At 31.1% G+C, this 24,924-nt stretch overlaps 1 protein-coding gene and 1 long non-coding RNA gene across 4 annotated transcripts; one reads left to right on the top strand and one right to left on the bottom strand.

Moving 5' to 3' along the window:
* Window positions 1-10,332: 10,332 nt before the first annotated feature.
* LOC107432145 (DNA glycosylase/AP lyase ROS1) lies at window positions 10,333-21,456 on the top strand. 3 transcript variants are annotated; one of them, XM_025079554.3, is made up of 21 exons: window positions 10,333-10,529; window positions 11,029-11,133; window positions 11,246-11,716; window positions 12,098-13,723; window positions 13,830-14,225; window positions 14,899-14,989; window positions 15,091-16,318; window positions 16,417-16,496; window positions 16,683-16,767; window positions 16,912-17,003; window positions 17,088-17,156; window positions 17,278-17,314; window positions 17,400-17,482; window positions 17,869-18,333; window positions 18,590-18,626; window positions 18,710-18,773; window positions 18,893-19,032; window positions 19,221-19,286; window positions 19,574-19,688; window positions 19,779-19,817; window positions 21,049-21,456. In XM_025079554.3, exons 3-21 carry the CDS (start codon window positions 11,269-11,271, stop codon window positions 21,162-21,164), a joined length of 5,277 nt encoding a protein of 1,758 aa, XP_024935322.3. In that variant the 5' UTR covers window positions 10,333-10,529; window positions 11,029-11,133; window positions 11,246-11,268; the 3' UTR covers window positions 21,165-21,456. The 3 variants fall into 3 exon arrangements, with proteins under 3 accessions (XP_024935322.3, XP_015898699.3, XP_024935323.3); XM_016043213.4 differs by having other exon boundaries at window positions 10,333-10,518; XM_025079555.3 differs by lacking the exon at window positions 11,029-11,133 and having other exon boundaries at window positions 10,333-10,518.
* On the bottom strand, window positions 21,131-23,240 carry LOC125419440 (uncharacterized). The gene is made up of 2 exons (XR_007238395.2): window positions 22,460-23,240; window positions 21,131-22,342 (listed from the first exon to the last, which is right to left on the bottom strand). It is a non-coding gene; the product is annotated as an uncharacterized LOC125419440 (long non-coding RNA).
* Between the last annotated feature and the right edge of the window lie 1,684 nt (window positions 23,241-24,924).

The following is a 24,924-nucleotide window of genomic DNA, read 5'->3' on the forward strand; positions in this document are numbered from 1 at the left end:
ATGTTTTTTAATCTATTAAAATGAAATAGCCTTTCAACCTAAGATGCCAAAATTCATAATGGGCTGGAGATTATTTTAACCCAGTATGGCACTGGTATAAAAATGTAAGTAAAGACTTTGCATCTCGATATTTTTCGAGAGTGATTTTTCTAAAGTACAATCATTGAAAATCACTTTTAAAAATTTTTTGATAAATATTGTAAAAAGTTTTTAGTCTTTTTGCAATGCTTTGAAAGCTTTATAAATCACTACAAAATTCATTCTTATATTCCAATTTTTTTGTTTTGATAGGAATTAAATTCATTGTGTTATTGCTCTATATTTGAATTATAATAAACTATGTTAAGTTTGATCCAAATTATTTTAAATAAGTAAACTAGCTCAGTTAGTATGTCCTTTACGTCCATATTCATGAAGCTATTTCTTTTAGATAATAAATTATTGTAATGATTAAAAACTAGATTAATTTAAATTTAGTTAAATTTGATTGAAGTGAAATTAAAGTATAATCCAGTTTTGCATTCCGAACGACACAGTCTTACCATATTGTGCCTTTTAAAAACTTGGTCTCTTTTGTTATATATTATTCTATATTGCTTTTTCTACCTGCACACCTTCTATCCGTGTGCTATTTTTCTCACATCTTTTTTATTTATTTTTTATTTCAGCTTTGAACCCATTTCTCACACCCTAAGTATGTTCAACTCTAATAATAATAATAATGTTATTCAAAAAAAAAAAAAAAGTGAAAATGATGGCATATACTCCATACCATGCTTTAAAATTTTGGGAAACTATATATAATATATTGGAAATATGTATCTATTTAATTACAATTATACCACATCATTCGAAAAAATAATGAGAATAATAAACAATTAGACTGTTGATATGTTATCTTTACATGTGGCAGATATACGAAACTAAACATTTAATTTTTTTAAAATATCTTTGAAACATTATAGGGTAATAAGTCTCATAAAAAGCCAAATTTCATTAAGAATTGTGCCTTCTTTTGTGCACAACCAAAAAAAAAAAAAGAGTTAACTAACAATTCAGTTTGTTGTTGTGCATACTCAAATTTTGTTCGGTAAACCAAAAAAAAAAAAAAAAAAAAAACGTGATGGACCAAATGCCATTGTATAAAATATTTTTTCATTAAATCTATAAGAGTGATGGACCCAAAGCTCCCAAACACAATGCCATTACGGGTTATTCCCGAGTTTACATCTGTCACAAATCATAACAAAGTTAAAGCAAAAGCCTAGGCCAGCTGTGGCTCTAAATATGTAGTAGTAAACTTTATTTAAGCCCTTTCGTTTTTCGAAAAAGCAGTTGAAATATGAAAGAAGAATACAAAAGGAATAGTGAAGGAAATTTTCTTAAATTTTTTACCATATATTATAATTTATTTTCAAATCCAAATTCCTGATTAATTTATTATATGAAAATTAGAGTTCAATAACAAAAATATAAAATTTTATTGTTAATTTATTTTTTTAAATAATTTTCAATTAATAAGAAAATTTAAAAATGAAATACATTTGAAATCTTGTTAAACTTCTCAAATATGAAACATAGTTCGAAATGTATGTCTATAAAAATATATATATATATATATAGAATGAGTCCGTTTGTGGTGCGAACGTCCGTACATTATTATCATGTGAATTTTAATATTGACAAACAGTTATCAATATTATCACACAAAGATGAATATTGAGATGATTTTTAAAAAAACATCATCTTTAAAATAGTCCGTACCATCAAATTTCACTATATAGTATATTTTAAAATTGTGGTTTTGATGTTCTTTTAGCAAAATATAGTAACCAAAATATTAATTTCTTTTGAATTAACAATTACTTAACTTCTAGTTATCACTTTCCATTGAAAAAAAAAAATTGTAATTATTACTAATTATCACATTATTTACTAAGCCCATTATCCATAAAAATGATATTAAATTTAAAATTTATATATTATTTCACTTTTATTATAGGTGTTATAAGAAGACTATCCTACTACAAGCTTATGTGATAATATTTCTATGGTGATAAATTTCAGGCAAATTTTCTATTTCAGGATGAGAGGAATTTGAGAGCCCCAAACCATACGGACATGGAAGCTTTTGATACGCTCTGTTCCTCTGTTCCTCTCATAATTGTCCATCAATCATTGTTTCATATAGGGCAGTGAAGTTCGTTGGGTCCTCCTTACCTAGATTTAGCAAAAGTACATACAATCCAGTAACAAGGAATTATCTGTATTTGGATTTATATATAATGGATCGGATCCTTAGCAGGTGAATCAATTAAAAGTTCACCTATTACATGTGTTTCACCCATTAAAAAAATGGTATTTGGTATTTTATTATGTGTTAAGGAAAAAATATTGTATTTTCTACACTAGATTTATATGATTAAGAAAGTTTTGGAGTGCAAAAAAATATTATTTTGTTCAATATTCATAAATTTTTCAGTAATTACTTTTTTCCTCTCTTTTTTTTCATTTTTTTATTTATCCCAAAAAATAATTTGTATTAGACTTATGTTTTCTGTTTTTATGTCCAATTTTGAACAATTTTAAAATTAATTAATATATATATATATATTAAATATTATTTATTTATTTTAATTACATTTTTCAATAACATATTAAGCGAATTAATGGATAATGCGATATTCCATAACCAATTTAGATTTTAATATGTCAATCACTAACTTAATGAATCAGTTTGTAAAAGTGATGATTCAGAAAAGGTGAAAGGTGGTAATATGCCTTCTCTTGTGTGTTGTCTCTTTTTAGTTAATATAACATCCATTTTGAGTAAAAATAAAAATAAAAATAATAAATCGGATTTTAATAAATAGGGGAGGTGTATTAAATTTAAAATTCGAAGAATTTTAAAAATTTTTAAAAATTTAGAGGTATTCGATTTAGATTTTAAAAGAGTTCATGCAAGTCTAATGATATTCAATTCAGATTTTGATGGATCTTATAAAAGTCCATTAAAATCCAGATGTATTCAATTAGGACTTTGTAGAATTCTTTTAAAATCTGATACTATTCAAAAAGTTATTGATTTTAAAAAATTTTAAAAAATGATGGATTTTAATAGATTTAAAAGGATTTTAACAGTGAAATTGTGAAGAAAATTGTCAATATGAAATTTAGTCTTAAACTCAAAGGTTTCGTTGGATTTTTATAAAATCTGTATGAAGTCTATAGAATTACATAAAAATCCATCAAATCTTTTAAAGTTTATAACTCATTTTAAATCTATTAAATTTTAAATTGAAAATATTCTCTAAATTTGAAATACAAACACCATATGACCAGTATATGAACACGTTCGAGTACACCTCTTGTAAGTATAACCCATCAAAGTGAAAATAAAATTTTAAAAGAATTTAATTTTTTCATAGCCAAAAATCCTTACGTCATGTCACATCTGTACAAAAAAGAAAAATTAATATATATCTAAGTCAGCTAAACTTTTATAAAGATTAAGCTATGCCGCTAAAACTTAAACCGTAAAAACTTTATGAATGATATGACAGTATATAATTAATTATCATTTTGAGTCTCTAACCATACACTGTCATATCACTAGTGAATTTCTGAGTGCTACACAAAATCATTTTCTAATAATCAATGCATTATAACATCAGTTTTTAACTTACGGGAAGCAGATATTTTCACTTTTCCGATGCAGCTTCAGAGTTATATGGTTTGCACTTTTTTTAGTAATACATTTATATTTTTTTTATAAAATATTAATTTTTTTTCCTTGTATATCACTTTTTAAGAAAACAATTATTTCATGATTATATCGTTTCAACCTAACAAAATCATAGTTCACACGTGTAATTTACAAATTTATGTAAATCATAATTCATACATGTGTAATTAACTAATTTATGTATAAAAACTATCTTACATATAAATTAATTTTGATTATTAGATGAAAACAAAATTTAGATTGATATATATATATATATATATCTATATATATTGGATGAGGTAATTTAGATGTGCACATTTTTTATTTTTGTTTTATATATCGTTAATAGTGCGTTATGTTATATATTATATTAGAAGAAGCAAATTTCATATATTATTAGATTTTCACACCAAATTTTAATTTTGTAGTAAAATTATTGAGAATATATGTCTGTATCTAATATTCAAACTCAATCTAAAGTTAAAAGTCCCCTTCCCCCAGTTAGTATTCAAAAAAAAAAAAAAAAAAAACGAATTAGGACTTGAGGATTATTTTCGGAGATCATTGTCAATTAGACCGTTCCAAAAGGAACAAATACCATATCTTTATTCATCATAAATTATAAATATAATGTGATATTACTCATAATTGAATTCAATAATTATTTAACAGATTTTTATGTTTTATCTTGATACTTATATAATTTTAAATGATTTGATTTATATAAATATTTTTTATAGAAAAAGTTTGATATATATTACATATAATTATTAACTATTATATAAATGATATGAAATAACCGGCATACATTTAAATAACAATAAGGTGTAGGACCCAGGAATAAAATCTATTATCTAACTAAAACAGTCTATTATTATTATTATTATGATCATCATCATCATCATTTTTTACCTCACCTGGTAGTAATACAAAGTGGCCCATGCTTTTAATATGCACTTTCAAAAACCTCGTACCTCGGTACATGAAAAAACAAATAATAATATTAGAGTCAACAAATTTGATCAAGGTTAATTTTAATTGATATATTATTTATATCCATATATAAAATATGATAGGTTTAAGATATCATAAAGGTAAAAAACCTATAGTAAATAATTCAAATAAGAATATTAAAAGCTATAGAATTTGTTTATCAAATTTTAAATATTAAATAACGTACTGGCATAATTTTATTAGACAAATTTTTTTCAATCATTTTAAATTATATTATTTTATAAATTAATAACAAACTAAAACATAGTTTGATATTAAAATTATGTGAACAGAACTAGTAGCCCTAACACTACTACAAAACCAAATACGAAACACGATTTGTGTTGATTTCCAACCATAATAATTTTAAAGCTATTGATTGACTTTGTTGTTGTTTTGGTATTTATCAACCGATTTGGTTATTGCTGCGTTAAATTATTTATAGTTTATGAAATTACACAATTTAAGTTAACCATATAAAAAATTAATATATAAATTTAAAAAATAGTAACATATTTCACATCTACATATAGAAGATTGTATATTTAAAATATTAAAATAAAAAACACCAAAATAAAGAAAAAATACCGCAAATGATAATAATAATAATAATAAATGTATTGAATATATTAAAAAAATCTAAACAAATCGTTTAAATTGAAATTGTCCAACCAAATGAAAGGTGGAAAAAAAAAAATTCCAGGGATGTTTTCCTGTATTAAAATGTGCTGAAGTAGCTAGATAATATTACAATTTTATCAAAAAAAAAAAAAAAAGCTAGATAATATTACAAAATAGACAATAGCTAGACTGATAATATTTTTTATTTTTTGGTGAGTAACAGCAACACTAGTAACAAGCAATACCTCCGCCCTCCACCCCAAAAAAAAAAAAAAAAAAAAAAAAAGTCTGAAATATTTTTAACATCAAAATTTCTTGATTAAAAATAGTAAAAATGATAAAATAATATCCATGAGCCAGCAAAAGTCATGTCCATCCAAAACTGAAAAGATTCTTCGATTAAAAAGCTAACTTGACACGAGTTTCACGCATACTTAAAAAGAAGCACTGTAAAGACCGATGACGATACAGTGTGCCGTTTCAGAATTATGCGCAAAACGACGGAGTGCGGTGGAGCAACAAAAGCGGTGAGCTGGTCTTTTTTGCCACCTGTCAAAGCTGAAACCATGCAACACAAACAATTTATTAATCCCTCAGTGATTGTACCAAACCCGCGGTTACAGCCAAATAGAGAATGTTAAAAGATTCCTTTCAGGCTTGACAGTCACGCGATTCACGAGCAACTGGTGGTGGTGGTGGTGATGACAATAATACCAGTAAATCATTATATAGTTAAATAAATAACAATAATAATAATAATAATAATAAGACATAGTCATAAAAACTTACTAATTAAGAAAAACAAAAAAATTTGTATCACCACTAATACAGAAACAATTAGAGTCCTACAACAAGAAAAATGTTGGCGATAATATCGGATTTCGACGGGTATCAATACCGACAGAGGAATGAAATTTCGATCTCTCTCTTTTCCTGATTCCAGCTGCCAATTTTCAGCCACTGACACTTTTGGAAAATGCTTGCCTCCGACGACGAGGAGGAGAAAACTTCATTGACGATGCACTACTTTTTTTTTTTTTTTTAATTATGTATATATTTTTTTCAAAAATATATATAAAAAAAGGGATTTCTAGGAGGCTGTAATCCCCAAAATTAATTATAAAATTTAAATAAAAAAGAAAAATTATTTTTTATAAGAAATTAAAATAAAAATACTGAAACAAATTTTAAAAGAAATGAAAATAAGAGAAAAAAAATTTCTTTGTGTTTTTATCAACATCCAAACAAGATAAAAACTTTGATTAGGAAAATCATTTTTCTTTCCTCATACTTATTTCCCTTTATTTTTTTAACCTGGTTTTTGTTCTAGAAAAAAGCAGGGAATATTTCTCTAATATAATTGAAAAATATACACTTTTTTGTTTCAATTAAAAAAGATACACTAGTTGGATAATCCAATTAGCATAATTATGATAAAATATTTATATAGTTGGCATTTATTGTCTATATTTGAATTTATTAAAGAATTTTTTATATTTTGATACTAATAAAACTGTATTTTTTTTATTTACAATAATTTTTAATATTTATGAACTATTTTATTATTATTGTATTCTAATTATTATATTTTTTGATATTATTTTTTTATATTAATTATCTCATATATAAAAATCTATATTTTAAATTAAATATTTACAATTTCTGTAATTTTATCTATATTTTTGTTGATATCGATATTTCCAAAAAATCATATCATCAATATTTCTATCGATATCGATATTTTCATCACTGCATATAAGTTTGTAAATAAAATAATTACCTTTTTTTTTTATTAGTGGATCAAAATAATTATCTTAACATTTAGGTTAATTATTGTATGTTGATACTTGATGTAGTTTCAGATGGAGAAAAAGTTACTATTTTTGTAATTAGTGCTTGAAAGATCTTGCTTAGTAAGATTAAAGCAGTTTTTTTTTTTTTCAAAGAAAAAAGAAAAGAAAAGAAATTTGATATTTGCACCATCTTTTTTCGCATTAGATCCGTTCATGGAGTATTGATACTTTGCTGGGAAAACTACCAAATCTGCATCTTTGCCGACCTCGTGTCATCACCCAATTTTAGTAATCACTTCACATGTGGAGCTATTAATGTGTCTACTAAGCCATGTATTGATGCTTTATTTTTGTCTTTCTTTATATTAATTTTATTTATTTATTATTTTAAATCCATAAAATAATGTTAAAGGTATTAGCAACTCCATAAAAAAATGGTTATGTTGTCGTTTTATTGACTTATCAAAAATGTATTATTCACATTAATATATAATAAATAGAATTCAATTTCTTCTCATTTTTTTATGTCCTCAACATTATCTACTATTAATACGATATTATATATATTTTTTTAGTTTTTGCTTAATAGAAGACCTGTGCATCATTCTGAAATCCTGGGAATCATGGAAAACACCTCCGAGAGGGAAAATAAAGGTTAATGTGGATGGTTCTTTCAATGGGCAAATGTAATGAAGCTGCTCTACATTTTGTGGTTCTTGATTCACAAGGAATGATTGTTCAATGTATGCACAAGGTATCCCCATATGGCTCCAGTCTTAAGGCTTAATGTTTGGCATTTCTTTGCGCATGTATCTAGGCAAGACTTATGATGAAAATATATAATCTTTTGAAGGTGATTCAAAAAAGTTTATAAATGTTATAAGTTTGCAAGACACTGCTATCAATTGGACAATTGCTACATATGTTGAAGATATCCGTATTTTTTGCAAAGGCTAGATTATTGGAGGGCAATTTATATCTCTAAAAAGATGAATAAAGTTGTTGATTGGGTTGAAAAGCAACCAGCGAACAACAAAGATCATTTTCCTGGATGGGATATTTTGTATCCTAATGGTTTTTTAGTCATTTGGAACAGTGACTTGATCTAGCATGGCTTTATCTGTATTCTTTTTGGCCTTGCTTCAATAATAAGGATCTTTTTTAAAATTAAATTTTATAACTATATTTATAATTTAATGGTTCATACCAAATTTATTTAATTTTTAATATGTTACGAAATCTATATTAAATAATTAATTAATTTTTAAAATTTAAAAATTAAATAACCAAAAAGCTAATAAAATAAAATCTCGTAGTAAACTTACTATGAAACCATTAGTTGTAAAAGAATGAAAACCCAATATCTCTGTCCTATCATAACATTAAAAAAAATATAAATTAAAGCTTCTATTATAACAAGTTTATAAAAAACTCAAAAGTCAACTCATGTGGAACTTTTATCATCTTTATCAATGGTTAAAAAAAAGTATGAAAAACTAAAATTTTGCAATTGCTACATAAGTTGTAAGAACCAATAACTTGTGATGAGTAACATAAACTGCTTTTTTGGTTTTTTTTTTTTTTTTTTTAATTGTAAACATGCGCACAAATGTAAATGGCAGATGAAATTTATATTCATATTCAATAAATTAGGATAAAGGAAACATAGTGAATAACCCATATTTAAAATTTATTACAATGTTATAGAAATTTGATCATTAGTATAAGCCACAAAAATATTTTAAAGAAAGAAAAACTAATATTGAAAAAGCCAATAGTCATTTTAATTAATAGAATTAGGATGATAGGAAAAGAAGCTATTCACAAGCATAAAAGCAAGACATTCAAAAAAAAAAAATGCATAAAAGTAAGAGATAATAATTGTTGGAACGTTTCCGACACAACAATAAAAAGCGTTAAAAAAATACACATTTTTAATCATAATATTATTTATTTTTAATTTAAAAATTTATATAAAATTATCTAATGAGTTAGAAATAAAATCTTCCAAAAATATTGGAGCGGTCAAATTTTTGCACAAATAAAAATAATAAAAATATTAATCATATTAAAATTAAATAGAAAATAAATATCATTAGAAATATTTTATTCCGAACGAAAGATGGTATTATAGATATATTTTATTTCATACTGCGATGAAAAGGTATGTGGTCCCGTTAGGGTTGAGCATTCGTTGATAGACAAAGAACAGCCCCGCCATCGTCTGATGAGAATCATAAATTGCTGACGCCGTACGCACCATATCCAATTAACTTCCAATTAGAAAAGCGTGCAACTTTGTACCGCCTGAGAGGGGACCACTAACGCCATAACTGATGCTTCCTCAAATATGTTTACTTTTATTTCTTAACGATAATGCAGCTCCGTCAAAGACTTGGAACTTAACGATGGACAAACAACGACTAAATAAATGAAACACCAACGTCTCGAGCGGATCGCCAACCCTAACGAACTAGACGTCGCCGTTTACAAGTCAATTTGACTTTTTGACAGGCTCTCACGTGCCAAACGTCAAGGTGGAATCGCCACGTAAGCATCCTTGAATTTCAGTTGGATCACGTGTATGAATCCTGCTTCGACGCTTGACACGGCGTGGTCTTCAGGGATTGCACTTTTACGGATATAGCCCTGCACACAAATTTCACTACCCAGACAGTACCTGTGCCTGCATTGTGCCTTTCTTTTTTTTTTTTTGGGTCGTTGCTCTTGAACGACTATTATTGTTTTTCATCGTGGATAAATATTAAATATTATCAATAAATTTTTATTTATGTATTAATAATTAGTTATATTTAAATTGGTTTTAATTTTTTAAAAAATTAACTTTTATAGTAAAATATAAAAATGTTAGTTAATAATTAATATATAAATATCGATTACAGTATGATAAATATTTTTCTATATATAAATTAGGATAAATAAATAGAATAAAAAAGAAAAATAATTCATTTAAAGAAATGAAAACAGTATTTAGTGTTAACGTTTCTCCTCCATAAAATATATACATGGATGTAAAAATTAAAAAAATAAAAAATAAATATTTAACATAAGATAAAATATAAATTTTATTTTATTTTAATATTTGATGTTAAACGCTCACGGTAAAATATTAATTTGGCGCGTTTTTTGCAAAACTATATATGTTTAATATTAAATGAGTTGTTCACCGGAAAATAAGTTACCGGCTCAAAGAGCTATTAGAATATTAATAAATAGCACTCTTTTTATGTTTTGGCTTCTTTTTCAATTTCTTCTCATTTTCTGCGAAAAAGACTGTTTTTATGTTCTCCGTCTTCTCCTACCCACCTTCTCAACCTCAAGAGTGACTGAATGAGATCTCCGGCATTGACTTGTACTTATCCGGTAAACTTTCGGTACTGTATTACCTAAGAATTTTTCTAATTATTATATGTGAAATTCTATATTCCAGCATTTGGAATTTATTTGTACAGCAAAAGTAGAAAAATTAAGTGGCATTACCAGAGAAAATTACTGAGTATCTCTAGGACTTTCTGTTTTTGCTGTTTTCGCCATGATTTTCACCGATAAAACCGAAACTTCAGGGATCCTTAAATGAATGAAATTAAACCGTAGTCCTATCTGTTTGATCCTTCTATTCACAGAGCTTTTCACTGTTTACCATATGAGTGCAGCTACGTTCTTGTTTGAGCGATCTATCTGTTTCAAAAGATGCCTTTTTTGTTCATGATATTCTTGAACGTGGATGAACTGGTTTCATTAATGTCCCCTTCTGCTCATAGCTTTTTCCACGCTGTCTGTGTTTTTAGCCTCTTTTGCTGCTCTGCTGTTCCTTCAGTTACTTTGTTACCTCTAAATTTCTCTCAGCGCTCTTCACGTTTCTCTTTTCGGCAGGACAATTTCCTGAAATGGGTCTTCAGAGTGATGAAGAACTGCCAATGGGTAGCCGATAAACACGCAAAAACCTATTTTCCATGAGAAAAGCCCATCATAGTGAAAGTAAAGCCAGACAGATTTATTTATTTATTATTATTATTATTATTTATTTTTTTTGCATGAAAGGGGTTGGAGACCAAGGGGCCAAAATATTTTGACAAATCTTTCTTTACAGTTCTCTCACAAAAGGGCTGAGAAATGGATATGGAACAGCCGAGGAAAAATAAGTCAGAAATGGAGAGTTCCTGGATTCCGATGACCCCTTTAAAGCCCTTCCCCCAAATACCAGAGCCGATCTGTTCAAATGGTCCAAGACTCCAAACACAAGAAGAAATTGCTACTCTGTCAGAGAAGGGAGAGCATTTTCACTCCCAAAATCCTACGGTCTACAACACGAATGTCAACAACTGGGGGACCGGAAACAATGTGGAAATTTGCAGAGAAATTTCCTTTGATGGCATGACCAGAATGTCTTTCACTGGCCTATTGGCTCTTGCAAACGCCGCGACCGTTACTTTGGGTAATAATACAGCGCAAATGGCAAACGACGGCGCAGCAGAAACTCGCCGTTTATTTTCTTCTGCAAATTCACAGATCGAGAGTCACGAGACCCAGTCGCTCAAAAGCCACGATATTCCTCTTGAACGTAAGTCTGACAATTACAAAGCTTGCTTTATAATTGACATACACACCATTCACTAGAGAAAAGTTCAGAACAGTCGATGGGATGGAAAGCTACAATTATAAACAGCTGAAGTTGTGTAGATATTCATTCTCTTAATTCCCATGCAATTCATGAATGATCAAAGTATTTGTCTCTACTTTTCAGTTCTTGGAAATGATTTTGATTAAACTCGCTCAATTTATTAATAACAAATTAGAAAATTAAAGATGAATGAAAACCTGTTTCTTCACAAACTATTGTTTTACTCTAGGGAAGAACTAGCTTTCTTGCAATTTCTATGCAAAGTTTTGAAAAATGTTTCAATTCGATGTTGCTGATCTGTATAAACTAAATGTTTTACAGCTCAATTCTCATTTGGTCATCAGCATTCCTATGATCTTAATTTGCCGCCTGGAACTACATATGGTGGAGGCATTAGCAATAGCATCCCACAGTTTGCACCTGTAACACCGGATAAGCCCAAACGAGCAGATAACAAACAGGCTTCTGAACCTGTAGCTGAAAGAGGTGACCAGGGAAGAGAGAAGCAGCAGAATGAAGCTGCTAGTACAATGGTGGACATTATTGTGATTGATAGTGATAAAGAAATCCCAAAGCCTGCTTCAGATTCCTTTCTAGCTGCTGTTTCCACACCACTAAAAGAGAATAACGGGATTGACCTGAACAAAACACCACAGAAGAAACAAAGAAGAAAAAAGCATAGGCCCAAGGTGGTTAGAGAAGGTAAACCAAAAAGAACTCCAAAGCCAGTGACCCCAAAGCCTGCTGGTTCTAAGGAAAATCCAACGGAGAAGAGGAAATACGTGAGAAAGAAAGGTGTAAACAAAGCTCCAGAAACTTCACCACCAGCTGTAGCAGGACAAACTTCTGATTTCAGAACGGACCAGACTACCAAGAAATCATGCAGAAGGACCTTAAATTTTGAAACAGAAGAACCGAAAGAAGTAAATTCCTCCAATAAATCTCCAAGCTTAGATTCAGAATCATACGTACATCAGTTTAGCAGCAATGGAGTTCAATCAAAATCAACTGTGCCGTTTGGCAATGGATTAGAAGTGACGGTAGGAAACACACAAGCTGGCATTGCCTGTGATCTCAGCTGTTCTACACATCAAATGCTGAAAAGTTTCATGTCATTTTCTACCAAAACTGACTCTACGCAGGCAAAACTGAATGTTGATTTCCGAAAAGAAGATGCAGATGTCCAGGTAACTGACCATACCCAACAAGAAAACACAGTAGAAGTTATGCTGGACTGTGGTACTCAATCACACCCAAGAAGTTCAAATGACTCAAACTGCAGCACCACCATAAATCTGAGAGAAGAAAAAGAAAAAGCAAATAGAGCCAAGCGAAAATATTATCTTGCTGTCAAGCAAGCAGATACCAGCAGCAGAAATTTAGCAGGGGTTCACTATAATACTTTACAAGCATACCAAATGTCTTGGATGCACTTTCCGAATATTTACAAGAAAAAAAGAAGTGAGAAGGGGCAGATTTACAGCACATCAAGCATAACATGTTGCATAACAGCAACAAAAGATAGAGAAAATTCTCAAAAGGATGCCGAAGCTAATCCTAATAAATCAGAAACCAGATACCAGACTTCCGGCCCGCATTGTGACAGCAATAAAGTTTCAGCTGCATTTGGAGAATCGAGAGAAGGCCTTCAGGATAAGCTGCATACTTTGGAATGTATTGTGGCTTTAAGTCAGAAGGAGAGGACAACAAAGAAAAGGTCTAGAGGTGCTAAAAGGGTCCGTGACTTGGCTTCACTATCCATGAAAGCAGATCACAGTGATGAACAAAGAGCTGGGAACGTTCATAGGCCTCACACATGCATTGATACCCTAGTTTCAGACGTGTGTTCAACACTCACAAGAAAAAAAGGGTCAAAGAAGAGAAACTCTCTTGCAGTCCAAAATCTTGCATTCTATGGGGACCAGCAATCCTTTTCCAAATCATCAGGTACGTCAACCAAGAGTTGTCTGCTATCTGCAACACCAATTATTAATACTTTCAGTGTACCAAATTTGCCAAGCAGTTTTGTGATTTCCTTGCCTATTTACTGCAGGCACTCCTATAGAAACAACAATGAAACCATTGACTATTGGTGCAATTATTGAGCAACTAAAATGTTTAGACATCAACAGAGAAAGCAGCGAATTTGCATATCAAGAGCAGAATACAGTTACCCCTTGTACTGCAAAAAATGAAGAACAAAATGCACTTGTTCTTTACAGAAGAGATGGCCCTCTTGTTTCATTTGATCCTACAAAGAAACGCCGCCCACGACCTAAAGTAGACCTTGATGAAGAAACTAATAGAGTATGGAAACTTCTGCTGGAAAATATAAACAGCGAAGGCATTGATGGAACTGATGAAGATAAGGTAAAATGGTGGGAAGAAGAGCGAAGAGTGTTTCGTGGACGAGCTGACTCTTTTATTGCAAGAATGCATCTTGTGCAAGGTACAAGAATTTCTACTCATCATCATTAGAATATGTTTGGAAAGAAAAGTAAATACAAAATTTTTCAGGATATTTTGGTCAACTAACTACAGGATGCTACTTTTAATAAAATTAAGAATTTCTACATTTCATGATTTTTGATAAACAAACCAAGAATTTCAATAATCCTGCCAACATCCTCATTGCATAGAGAGGTTGGGGAGAGAGAATTTTGAGCACCTGAAAGCTCAAAAAGTGTTGCATATTCGTGCCTATCCAGTATCAACAATTCTTCAAAATTGATCAATACTGAATCAGGCCCAGTAAATAACCTAGAAACCAAACCTAAAAAATATTAAGAATCTCTTGAAAGATAAAACTAACAAATGAAAGTATAAGAGCTGCTCCACAAATTGAACTGATGACAAAAAGCAGGGCAAGGTACTTATAAAATTCCAATACCCTGGCAATAGAAAGCAATCAAACTAGGTTTACATTTCCCCTCATGTAATTTAACAGTAAACAAGCAAGCAAAGCAATTGAAAAGGTAAACTAATAGCATTTTGATCCAAATTTAGTAAAAAACACTCCAATAATGCTTCAGGCCAGGGGTACTTGTGTTACGTTATAGAAATACATCTATCTTTATATTAAGTTGTATTTTTTATCGCCTAACAGTATGCACTTTCCACAGGAGATAGGCGTTTCTCTCAATGGAAGGGATCTGTTGTGGATTCAGTGGTTGGAGTTTTCCTCACACAAAATGTCTCCGACCATCTTTCAAGGTGAAATATATTTACTAAGATAATCATTAGAACAATTAATGTCAATTAGACAGTTCAAACGAGAATTTTTCAAATATCAAATCTCTGTACATTTTTTGCAGCTCTGCATTTATGTCACTTGCTGCACATTTTCCCGTCAAGCCAAGGAATAATGACAAAGCATGCGTGGCAGTAGATCAAGATGAACCAGTAGAGTTTATAAATGAGATTCCAAACCTCCAAGACACTGAGCATAATGAAGTAAAAGGAGCCAACAGCATAGAATATTTTGGAAGCAACAAAGGGGCTTTTAGCTCAACAAATGAATCAGAATGCAAATTATCCAATTCATCTGCAAGTGTTCTAGAGGTGTACCATAATCAATCAGTGAAAACGTCAACCAATCAAATTTTCAGAACAGTGGCAGAATGTTACATGGGTAGAGATGCTGCAAAAAATGATGCAGTTTCACCTCAAAATTCTGTGGATTCTTCTATCTCTCAAACCAGTGATAAAGGAGGATTTTGCTCAGAAAGCAACTCAGAAACAGAGGATCTGCCAAACAAATCTAAACATGAAAGATTGGATAACTCCATTTCATTTATGGAACTTCTACGGAATGCTGAATCTACCATGCTACATGAAGTTTATGTTCATGCAGGGTATGAATATCACCAACCCAAAGGTATAAAGCATGAGAATCAAAAGCAAAGTAAGGATAAAGATGGTCTTCAAACTTCTTTAGAAGCATCCACGAATGCTTCTAGTAACTACTGTTTGCCTCTGACCACCAATTCAGGAGTATCAGCAGTTGATTGCTTTGAGATATTTGAAGAAACCCAATCTTCTAATGTTTACAAGAATAAAGATGAAACAAGTATGAGCGGACAAAGTACACTAACAGTGGAATCTGCTAGTCCAAATGATATAAATAAGCCAACCATGCATGCTCAGGAAGCACCAATATGTTCCGGTGAATCATTCAAAAACACTCAAGGAGACAATACTATAACTGCTCAAACGGAAAGCAGGCATGAAGAAATTACAGACATTACACTAAATAATGCAGAACAAGATTCAAATGAGCATGGCCATTCATCAAGTAAGGAGTTCACTGAGATGAATGCTTTAACTTCAAAATCAAAGAATAAAAGGGTTCAAAAGGAGAAAAAGAATGAGATCAATTGGGACAAATTAAGAGAAAAGGCAGAATCTAATGGAAGAAGAGAAAGAACACCAAACACAATGGACTCCTTGGATTGGGAAGCTGTAAGATGTGCAGATGTTCATGAAATTGCCGACACTATCAAAGAACGCGGGATGAATAACATGCTTGGTCAGCGTATCAAGGTAAATATATAACATTCACATAATGCTTGAGTTAGTTTGTCCACTTACTAGACAGAGATCCCTTTAAATTGGTTAATCATGATTATAAACTCATACAGGATTTTCTTAATCGGCTGGTTAGAGAACATGGAAGCATTGATCTTGAATGGTTGAGGAACGTGCCACCCGACCAAGCAAAGTAAGCACCCAGAACAGATCCAACTCAATTAACAATAATAGGAACCTAAAATAAATTGGAAACTATGATTCTAACATTTTGTATAAACATGGCATGCTAGCATTGCTAGAATATAATGTATTGAATATGCATTATGCTTCACTTCTTTGGTTTGCATACCAAACTTTGGCTCCATTGCACTTCTAGGGAGTATCTGCTCAGCATAAGAGGATTGGGGTTGAAAAGCGTAGAATGTGTGCGACTTCTAACACTTCACCATCTTGCTTTTCCAGTAAGTTGATAATATTAGTATTCATCAAAAAAAAAAAAAAAAAAAAAAAAAAAAAAAAGAAAGAAAAAAAAGGTTGACAAGTAGAAGTATGATTATCCTGGATAATGGAAAAAATCTCATCCTTTATAGCTGCATCTTTGATAGGTGGACACAAATGTTGGACGAATAGCGGTACGACTAGGATGGGTACCCCTTCAACCACTGCCAGAGTCACTACAGTTGCATCTTCTTGAACTGTGAGTATCATGAACATCAATACTTTGGCTTCTCAAATGTTTATACACCTAAAACAAGTGCAATTTATTTTGATTGTCTCATAGGTATCCAGTGTTGGAATCCATTCAAAAGTATCTTTGGCCTCGATTATGCAAGCTTGATCAAAGAACATTGTAAGGGCAACATTTCACTTTAACTTGGAACATTAATAGAAGCTTGTATCCATGCATGATTTAAGCAAACAAAGCAAAATAGTAAACTGATGGATGAAACCATTTAAATTTCTTCTAACAGGTATGAGCTGCATTACCAGATGATAACATTTGGAAAGGTATGTTGTACTAGTTTATATGAGAAGTGGATTTTTCTTCAATGTCATGAACTAAGAATGAATGAAATAATATTCTTCAATGCAGGTGTTTTGCACCAAAAGCAAGCCGAATTGCAATGCATGTCCAATGAGAGGAGAATGTAGACACTTCGCCAGTGCATTTGCAAGGTTTGCATGCCATTTTGTCTGATACTGTTGTTTCCATGCATTGATTGTTTCTGTAAGTGTGCTTCTAATAAAGAAAAGGGACAAATTCATGCATTATCCATTATTTATTTTTATAGAAGCCCTTTAAATGTTCAGCCTAATTTATACGAGAATGATCCTACAGTCAGCTTAATTATCAAAATGTGGTGGGCTTGTAAAATTAATAACATTCAGAAAGGTTCTTGAAATCAGTCTAAGTAATCTAAAGGCCAATTTTTAACTGAAAACTTTGCATTTGAAAACCGTAAACAGCCTACTATTCAAACTTTCAATTAACTATCCTCATGGTACCCAGGTACATGATACATTCTTCAAATTGAGTTCTTAACAAAACATTTTCCATGCAGTGCAAGACTTGCTCTGCCAGGGCCAGAGGAGAAAAGCATAATAAGTGCAACTGAGAAAGGAAGCCATGTAAACCCTACAGTGAACAATGGAACATCGTTGCCCCTCCTTCAGGAAAACAACCAATTGGAAGAAAACCAGCAACTAGATGCTTGCCAGAAAGTACAAGTAATAGCTGGAAACCGGAACTGTGAACCTATAATTGAAGAACCAGCAACTCCAGAGCCAGAGTGCACACAAATGTCAGAGGATATTGAGGATGCTTTCTATGAAGATCCTGATGCAATTCCGACAATCAAACTTAATATTGAAGAGTTCACTCAGAATTTACAGAATTATATGCAAGAAAATATGGAACTTCAAGAAGGTGATATGTCAAAGGCCTTGGTTGCTCTAACAACAGAAGCTGCATCGATTCCTATGCCTAAGCTTAAGAATGTGAGCCGCCTACGTACAGAGCACCTAGTGTAAGTGATACACCCTTCCCTTTGATTAATCAAGAAACTATTCTAACTCTTGCATGTCTGTATTATTCCTGATTTTTGTTCAAGTAAGCCGAGGGAAAATTAGATTCTACTAATCAAAATATGGATCTTATAAGCCAAGCACAACTGGAAACCAAAATTCAAACTCATGAAAGTAGTATAAAGAAAGTATCAACAGATCATATTGAACAATGAACCAAAATTGCATATTTTTCTAATATTGTTCTTCATTATGCAGCTATGAACTTCCAGACTCACACCCCCTTCTGGAAATGGTTAGTTATACACCCATACTTACCAAGGAAATACTTTTTTTTCCATCCAATTTGATTTCTCATGAGGTTGGCTTCCTTAACAGTTAAAGATGGAGAAGAGAGAACTTGATGATCCATCCTCATACCTTTTGGCTATATGGACACCAGGTTAGCAGATAATAATAATATCTCTACTTTGGACAGCAACAAAAGAATTTTAATAAGCTTCCTAATTCAGTGTGTTCGCTAATCAATTTCCCTAAGTTCTGGATTTGTGTCCATGTCAGGTGAAACGGTAAACTCAATTCAACCACCTGAGAAAACATGTTGTTCACAAGATTTTGGGAGATTGTGTAATGAGAAGGAATGTTTCTCATGCAACAGTGTACGGGAAGCAAATTCCCAAACGGTCAGAGGGACACTTTTGGTATGGTTATTTATGCTTCAAAAGTTTTTAAACGCCCATCCATTACTATTTTACTACTTCTACTGGATAATAAAAGCAAGAGCTATCAGACAGAAATGACCATAGTGACTGAATTTTATATGAACATTATATATACCAAACCAAGTAATTGTGTATGTTAACCAATTTCCAAAACATGTTATGAACAGATACCATGTAGAACAGCAATGAGGGGAAGCTTCCCACTTAATGGTACCTACTTCCAAGTTAATGAGGTGAGATAAAGGTGGCACTTAGAATGTAAATCATGCAAAAATATGATTCTAAAGCCCAACCAACCCAACTTCACCTAGATTATGCCAAATCAAATATTGGGATTAATAATTTGATTTCCCTTTCCTTTTATAGGCGTTTATGGGCTTTAGAATCTATTTCTCTCCTGTTGTAGGCTTTTATGGCCTATTCCTACTTTCCTAGATCTAATTAGCTGGATATGAGCCTCTCCGTCAGGGCATATGTTTTAATTTCAGGTGGTACTGATTACAAATATTATTCCATGCAGGTATTTGCAGACCATGCTTCCAGTCTTAACCCAATTGATGTGCCTAGGGCTTGGATATGGAACCTCCACAGGCGAACTGTGTACTTTGGAACCTCTATACCAACAATATTTAAGGGTAAAGCTGCTAATATATAATGGTTTTATAAATTTTAATGACAGGATAAGAAATTGCATTCTTGATACTTGATATGCTTCTTCTTGCTAGGGTTGTCAACACAAGGGATTCAACATTGCTTTTGGAAAGGCAAGTATAAATATCAATTCTTTATCTCCCATCATTTTGCTGTTTTAATATGATTATTTTCCACTGTTCTACTTTTCAGCTAGGGATAAGTACAGTATATCCATAAACTTCTTGTCAGCTATCCTTAAGAAAATTAGAGAAACAGAATTTCATCCATCCCAAGAAGTGATATCAGCCAGAGAGCTTTGTTTAGCATTTAGGATAGCCATCCCAAACTACAGAGACAAACAAGGATAAAGAAGAAATAATAATAAAATAAAAAATTTAAAAAAAAAAAAAAAGAACAGAAGTTAAGCAATACTTAAGATAATATAAGATAGTTTATAAATTCAAGATTAATTACATCTCATCGAATAAACTTTTTCTAATTCAATAAGCCTCAAAAATATTGTGACTCAAACAAAACAAAAACAAAGAAAGGGGCATATATAACATAACATGATTTTCACCTAACCAATTATTTTCTCAGATCACTCATGTTGGATTGAGTAACTAATTAGTTATTTTACCCATGGGTAGACTGAAACATGATAATTGCTCCAGCAAGTTAATAACTTAAATATACCAAACCCATAATTGAACGGCATTTGTAATGCCAGGGCAAACACTTTCAATAACCAAACATGGCTGTAGTACAAGATCCCACAACTGTGTAAGCATCCCTATATATTTGGAACAGTTAACCAAAAATTAAAAATGGTATAGCCAAAAGTTTGTTAATGACATGAACCACACTGAACGATCATATAACTGCACAAGACAATGTACTTATACACTCCTCAACCTCAGAATATATTCCACTAAATCTATCACCATCCCATCATTAAGAGATTGACAAAAGTGTGAGAATAACTTTTAAGTAATAACTGACAGCTCATGCAAGCAGGTGTACAAAAACATTTCCTAAATTTCCTTGAGTGCCCCAAAAAAAAAAAAAAAAAAAAAAAAGGGAAAGGTTCTAGTAAATAATATTCTTTCTATCATTTAGGAGCACCAAGCACCCGTTCACTAGGACAATAATCTTCTTAGAAAGGAGAAACCATAAACAGAAGGATAACTTTCACACATTACACTTCTCAAACATGGTTGGAGTTGGGTCAGTAAAGGTTCCCAAATAGCTAAACCATTGAAACGTGCATCAAATTATTATTATTTTTTTTTCCACCTCGGCTCATGGCATAAACTATCTTGAGAAACACACTGATTAAAATTTTCTGAAAACTATTTGCAGGGTTTGTCTGTGTGAGGGGATTTGATCAAAAAACAAGGGCACCACGTCCTTTAATAGCCCGACTACATTTTCCAGCCAGCAAGTTGACAAGAAATAAGGAAAGGAAAGATGAGTAGAAGATTGTGCACTCACAGTGATGACACCAGAACACAAATTTTACCAAACATGTGCAAAGAGCAAGCGTAGGACATGCATTAAGAGGTGGGTATTCAGCTGTTGTAACCTGGTCCAATCAAAAGAGGAAAAACAATAATAGCAGAAAAGCCCAAAAAAAAAAAAAAGATCCAGTTGAGTTGTAGGTTCCCATGATCTGAGTGGGCATGTATATTTTACATGATTAACAAGTTCGCAGTAGTTCCATGCTCAAATTTGAGCAATTCAATCAAAAATCAGCTAATTTGACCAAGATATATCTTCCAACTGCAAAGAGTTACTAGTTTCTCTAGCAGATACACAAATCCACAAAGCATGTAGAAAGAGATCCAAGAACAAACAGGAGCAAAGACAATGTGTTCAAACCAATCATGCATTCTTCTGACAATACCATATTATCTAGAAAGCGCATCATTCAGTTAATCTAATGGCATATACACCTCTATCCAAGCATGTGTAGTGCTAACGCAGCATGACTGATATAAAAAATAAAAAAAAATAAAAAGCGTGGACAAAGACAGGAGTTTTGAACCGATCCAAACAGAGTGAGAACTACTTAGAAATCACTTGCATCGATGCCTGCATCTCAAAATCAGTTCCAATCCTTTTCTATTTTGACAACATCCAAACTGACAATTCCTAAAATAAATGACAGTCGAATAGAATGTAGAACCGAGGAAACACAAAGAGCTGTGATTATAAGTCTAGCTAAATGCAAGAGCAAGCAGCACAATTATACTATTTTCCAATATTCTCAGGCTAATAACGTGAAACAACAGTAAACTCCTACGGTCCTACTCTTTTTCTATATGACTTTGAGATAAGAGACGGAAGCATAAATAGTTGCGATGGAAATGAACTAAATGTAAGAGCAACAACACATCTACTCTTTCTATATGATTCAAACTAAGGAACATCAACCAAAAACCTGCAGTAACTCCGATTGCCTCGTCAAGTTGAAAAATCAATGGCGAAAAAGTAAATTACAAACTGAATATTGAACCATGGAAGCAGAAATAGCTGCGATTAAAAGTGAGATAGATGAAAGAGGAATACACTTTCTATACGACTCAAGCTAAGAACCATCAACAAAATAACCTGCATACAGATTCCGACAATCTACGCGAATATTTCACTAGAACTGCAAAGTAAACCACGGAATCAGAAATAGATACGATCGAAGTGAGCCGAATTCGAGAACAGCACCATTTATACTCATTCTGTACGACTAAAGTGAAAGAATTATCAACCAACGAACCTGCAGTAACTCCGATTGCCTCGCCAAAGAGACCAAAAAAATAAAAAATAAAAAAAGCAAATTCAATCATTCTGCTTGAATATTCCATTGGATCTGAATCGAATCTCGGAAGCACAAGTTTGCTGCGATTACAAGTCGAGCTAAATTTAAGAGAAATTCACTCATCCTCAACGATACATATAAAAATCTATATGACTTCTGCTAAGAATCCTCAAGCTACAAAACTGCACTAAATCAAATTTCCTCGACAATGAGAAAGATCAGAAACCAAAAAGAGATACTATAAAAACTCTGTCATATTGAAACTTGCCTGGGAAGCATACCTTTAGATCCTCTGCTGCTCAATCAGAATAGAACGATTAAGAGGAACGAAAAAGGGAAAAAAAAAAAATATATATATATATATATATATTTTTTGATTTCTTCGATATTGCGAAGCATGGAACGCGGATATGGTATAGATAGAAAGAGTTTGGGGAAAATTTTCAGCTTTTGCGGCTTACCGCCACTTTCTTATGTTTTTCCCTCCTTATTTCATCTTCCATTTGATATATAAACGAGGTTTAAAATGACACAGCACGTGGCAGGCTTTGGGCCTTTGGTGGATTTGGCGGGTTGTAACTCGTGCCGAATGACTCAATCTGCAAGTAAGTGAAAATCGTCTTCCTGGTTCAGTGTTTGCAAAGACTTGAAGCGATCACGGCCCGTGTATCTTCGACTTTCTCGTTTGGACCGATGGGTTATGGATAAGTATCGAATACAAAAGCCAAAATTACATCAACATCCATGCATTTATAGAATTTATAGATAACATTTCTATATTTTAATAAAATATTCAAAATATATACATAAACAAAATTTAGTTTTAATATAGGTTAATTACATTTTAATATTTTTAATTTTAAAATTTTAATTATTTAAATTTTTTATTTTTCAACACGCTATTTTAAATCATTAATTTTAAAATTTATTACAATTTAAATTATTTTTTATTTTTAACTAATAAAATTTAATAGTTTTAATTTATATTAAATTATATCAAATTTTATATTAAAAAATATTATATAAAATTTAAGTTTTTATTTCTAAAATTCTACATTTTTAATATATTTTGAAAATGTTAATGCAATTTGATTCAAATCAAATGACTGGTACCAACCTTTTTTTAAAAAAATAAATATATGAAAATGATTAAAAATAATTTTATTATTTTACAGTGTGGTAAAACTATTAACTTTAGTAGCCAAAGATCAATTATCCAAATTATAACAAATTACAAAACAAAATGTTTAAATTAATGAGACCAAAATGTTAAAAACTTAAATTATATAATTTTTGAATTTTGAAAATATTAAAATATAACCATCTTTGTTGTAATTTTATGTGTAATAAAATAAATTGTATATAGTTGGAATTAGTAGTCATATTGACTAGATAATAAGTACAAATTTGATGCAGAACTCGCAAAATATGTTAGTTGTTAGTATAATACTTCTTTACAATATAAATTTTACGTATTCTGAATTTAATTTTTAAATATTTGAGTGGTTCTTGAATTTTTAGAATGCTATTGTCCATTTTCTTTATAATATTTTTTTATGATAAAAATGTTATTGTCCTTGAATATATAACATAATATTGATTTAATTTATCTTATATTTTTGTTTGCCGTAATTTGATAAATTAACCGCATAATATTAATGGTATGTGGTAACAATAATCAATCATAATCGTCGTGTTAATTTTTCCTCCGTGACAAATCAAGTTGGCAGCCAATGGTTACCATGCCACTTTGTCGGGCAAATGGATCGAATCCATATGACAAACAGCTTTAGATTCATAAAAGTTGGATGCCGCCTAATATTTAATAATGTTTCAATTTGTTCCAGTCGCATCATGGCCACTTTGAAAATAGGAAATAGTAATAGCCGTGACTTTTTCCTCAATCAAGTGTACAATTTTGGTTTTATAAAATCACCACTTGCGCAAATCTAAATCATGCTCGTGGTTTCATGAAAAAAATAAATAAAAATTGAATGGCCTACTCCTAGATTTATTTATTATTATTATTCTTTTTACCTTTTTTTTTTTTTTTTGCTTTAGTATTATTATTTTTTACCTTGTGTACCTTAAAGCTTAATCAAACGCCAATATAAAAATTATTACCAATATATATAAAATATAATCCTTTTGCTGATATTTCTTGTTCTTTAGGTGCATGGAGAACACTGAATATCATCGATTTGGTTAGGTAGCTAATCCTTTTTTATAAACAAAAAAAAAAAAAAAAAATGTTGCAAAATGAAAGGATGGTCCCGTGTTGAGTTTGTCGCACTTTACAATGAGATGCCACATTTTTTTATTTTTTTTGAAAGCCAGAAGACATATTATTAATAACAGACAAAAGAGTACATATCAGCCTGGATGAAAGGGTCAAGCCACACAGGGCCAACTTCAAACCAGGA

This window comes from Ziziphus jujuba, chromosome 11 (genome assembly GCF_031755915.1).
Source record: "Ziziphus jujuba cultivar Dongzao chromosome 11, ASM3175591v1".
Taxonomy (NCBI): Eukaryota; Viridiplantae; Streptophyta; class Magnoliopsida; order Rosales; family Rhamnaceae; genus Ziziphus; species Ziziphus jujuba.

Coding starts and splice junctions, on each gene's coding strand:
- LOC107432145 (XM_025079554.3), top strand. CDS start 11,269: ATGGATATGGAACAGCCGAGGAAAAATAAGTCAGAAATGGAGAGTTCC. Junction 17,483..17,868: donor TTCGCCAGTGCATTTGCAAG/GTTTGCATGCCA, acceptor TTTTCCATGCAG/TGCAAGACTTGCTCTGCCAG. Junction 18,334..18,589: donor CTACGTACAGAGCACCTAGT/GTAAGTGATACA, acceptor TTCATTATGCAG/CTATGAACTTCCAGACTCAC.